This window comes from Pteropus vampyrus, unplaced genomic scaffold, assembly GCF_000151845.1.
Source record: "Pteropus vampyrus isolate Shadow unplaced genomic scaffold, Pvam_2.0 Scaffold256, whole genome shotgun sequence".
NCBI classification, from domain to species: Eukaryota; Metazoa; Chordata; class Mammalia; order Chiroptera; family Pteropodidae; genus Pteropus; species Pteropus vampyrus.
Window position 1 is genome coordinate 1,001,801 of NW_011889037.1, and position 2,348 is coordinate 1,004,148.

Below are 2,348 nucleotides of genomic sequence, written 5' to 3' on the forward strand. Positions count from 1 at the left end.
TCGAGCAGACGACGCAGTGAACACATTTCACGTGGGCTCAGAGCACAGATTACCACCGCCCGTGATGACAGTCACTAGTGTGACTGGGGGACGTTCTGATTTCTAGCACCTTGATTTCTTTCTTTTCCTTTTTAATGCTGGTTTGACCCATTCCCTACCCACGGGTGTCCGCCAGGATGCTCCGACGTGCTTCCGGTCCCCCCACGGGGCCCGTGTCCTTCCCCGTGTCTTCCCCTTGGGTCGGCGGCTTCCGGGGCAGACCCCTCCTCCTGCCCACCCTTTGGCGGTGATGACGAGGCTTCTGCATCTGTACATTTCATGCGTTGCACAGTGACCGCTGTGCAAGGCTCCTCACTCGCCCCCAAAATCCCAGGGACACCAGGAGACGGGCCAGAATCCTGAACCTTTGGGGTGACCACCATCCCACCCCGCTAGACAGTGTTCCTCGGGTCCTGGACATCTGGTTTTCTGGGAGCTGATTGGACATGGCCCTGCCCCACCACCCTGAGCAATAAACAGATCGACCCCACAGAGAGCCCAGCTTGTCATTCACTCACTGCTTTTCCCGCCCACAGGCTCAATCGATGAACCCCCTTGGCTGTGAATACGCTTCACAGCGGACCCCGCAGACTGACTGCCAGCTGGCCTGGGCCCACGCTTCCTGGAACCCAGCAGACCACGAGACACTTGCCAAGGGGGAAGTGAGCCCTCCCACCTCGGTCCCAGGCCTCCCACGGGGGAGCTCCCCACGTGCTCCGCCCGCAGGCCCTTGGGGCAGAGGTCTTGCTCACATGCCCACCGAGCTCCTGCTGCCCAGCCAGGTGTTCCTGTGTCTGCCTTGGCCCTGGCGTGCTGTCCTCAGGTCCCCAAACCCCAGGTGCCAGGGCCCGTCCCGTGTGCAAGCTCCTGCTGATAGATCCCTGCACCGGTGTCCTGTCCCACTCCGTTCCCCGCTCGTGGGGTCCTGCCTTGCTCCCGCAAGCGGGCGGGCCTCCCTCCCCGCTCCCTGACCTTTCTCCTCCCAAGGATGTACTTTCCCCCAGCCGGCTGGGGGGGAGACACGGGATGGAGATTCCCTTCCAGGCCCTGTGGGGGACCCCTCCTCTACTGATCCCAAGCGAGCCTCCGTGAGGGGCTGTACGACGGGGACCCCTAGGCACCCACATTAGGACACGGCTGGGAGGCGTGTTCCAGGCAGAGGCACCACAGGCGGCCACACCGGAGCAGGAAGAGGTGGGAAAAGCTGGGTTTATTTGAGGCACCGAAGCAGGAGGGCTCCAGTGTGGGGGGCGGGGTGAGAGGGAACCCCTGGGCCCGGCCGCCTAGCCCTGGAAGCCACAAGACCTGCCACCGAAGCGAGTGGAATGTGGGTACGGAAATGCCCAGGACTGGCTCTGGTGTTGGCACTTGGGGCACTCAGGGCTGCTTCCCCGCAGCCCTCCACCAGGCATGGCCAGCAGTCACACACTGACACAGCCGGGAGTGTCCACAGCCACGGCACACATCCCGCTCCAAGACACAGTGGCACAAAGCACATTTTACACGCCACTGTCTGGGGACAAGGTCCGGGGCTTAGGTATCCCTCCCAGTGCGTGTCTGTGATGCAGTTCCGACTCCGAGACCCACAGGCTCCAGGAGGACCCTCATACCTCCCCAGGTTCCAAGAGGAAGGTCATATCATTGACCCTGGAAGTGAGGGCAGCTGGCCCCTCTGGGGGCAGATGTAGGTGCAGGGGGCAGGCTGGATGGTGGGGACTGAGGGCCGAGGGGGTGGGATCAGGCCGGGTGGGGAGTTGAGGGGTCTGGGTCGGGCTGGGCATTCCTTCCTGAGCTGCGTAGTCGGGGCTGGGCACCGGGTCCAGGTGGTCAGGGGCCAAGCCTCAGCACGGCTGTCAGCAGGCTGAGCAGGAGCCCGAGGCCGAGCATGGTGGCGCTGGCCCGCAGCCCGCCGTCCGCCGCACTGATGTTGCACAGGAAGCTCTGGCAGCAGTGAGTGCCCATGGATGCCACGCCGAGGTTGACATTCGGGGGGGCGGGGCAGACTGGGGAGCAGCCCTTGTTCAGGCTGTAGCCAAGGTCCACCACATTCCCTGCACCAGAAAATGAGAGTGTGAGTGGGCGGGCAGAGAGGGCGGGGCGGGGGCCGGGGCGGGGGCCGGGGGCGGCGCTCACCGATGCCAGCGGCGGCAGAGACGGTCACACAGTATTTGTCAGAGTCGGAGCAGACGGTGGGCTTCAGGCAGTAGAAGTTGCTGTTCTGATTCGTGCAAGCGAAGCACACCAGGGAGCGAGCTGCGGAAAGGGGACACGCTGCAGGTGACAGTGCCACGCAGGGTGTCGCGGGCGGG

At 64.1% G+C, this 2,348-nt stretch overlaps 1 protein-coding gene across 1 annotated transcript; it reads right to left on the reverse strand.

Annotated features, from left to right (window-relative positions):
* Nucleotides 1-1,230: 1,230 nt before the first annotated feature.
* On the reverse strand, nt 1,231-2,332 carry LOC105302022 (lymphocyte antigen 6E-like; the record flags this gene model as incomplete). The annotated part of the gene is made up of 2 exons (XM_023520289.1): nt 1,231-2,090; nt 2,173-2,332. Coding segments are annotated over 2 exons (384 nt in total), but the record flags the coding sequence as incomplete, so codon positions are not given.
* Between the last annotated feature and the right edge of the window lie 16 nt (nt 2,333-2,348).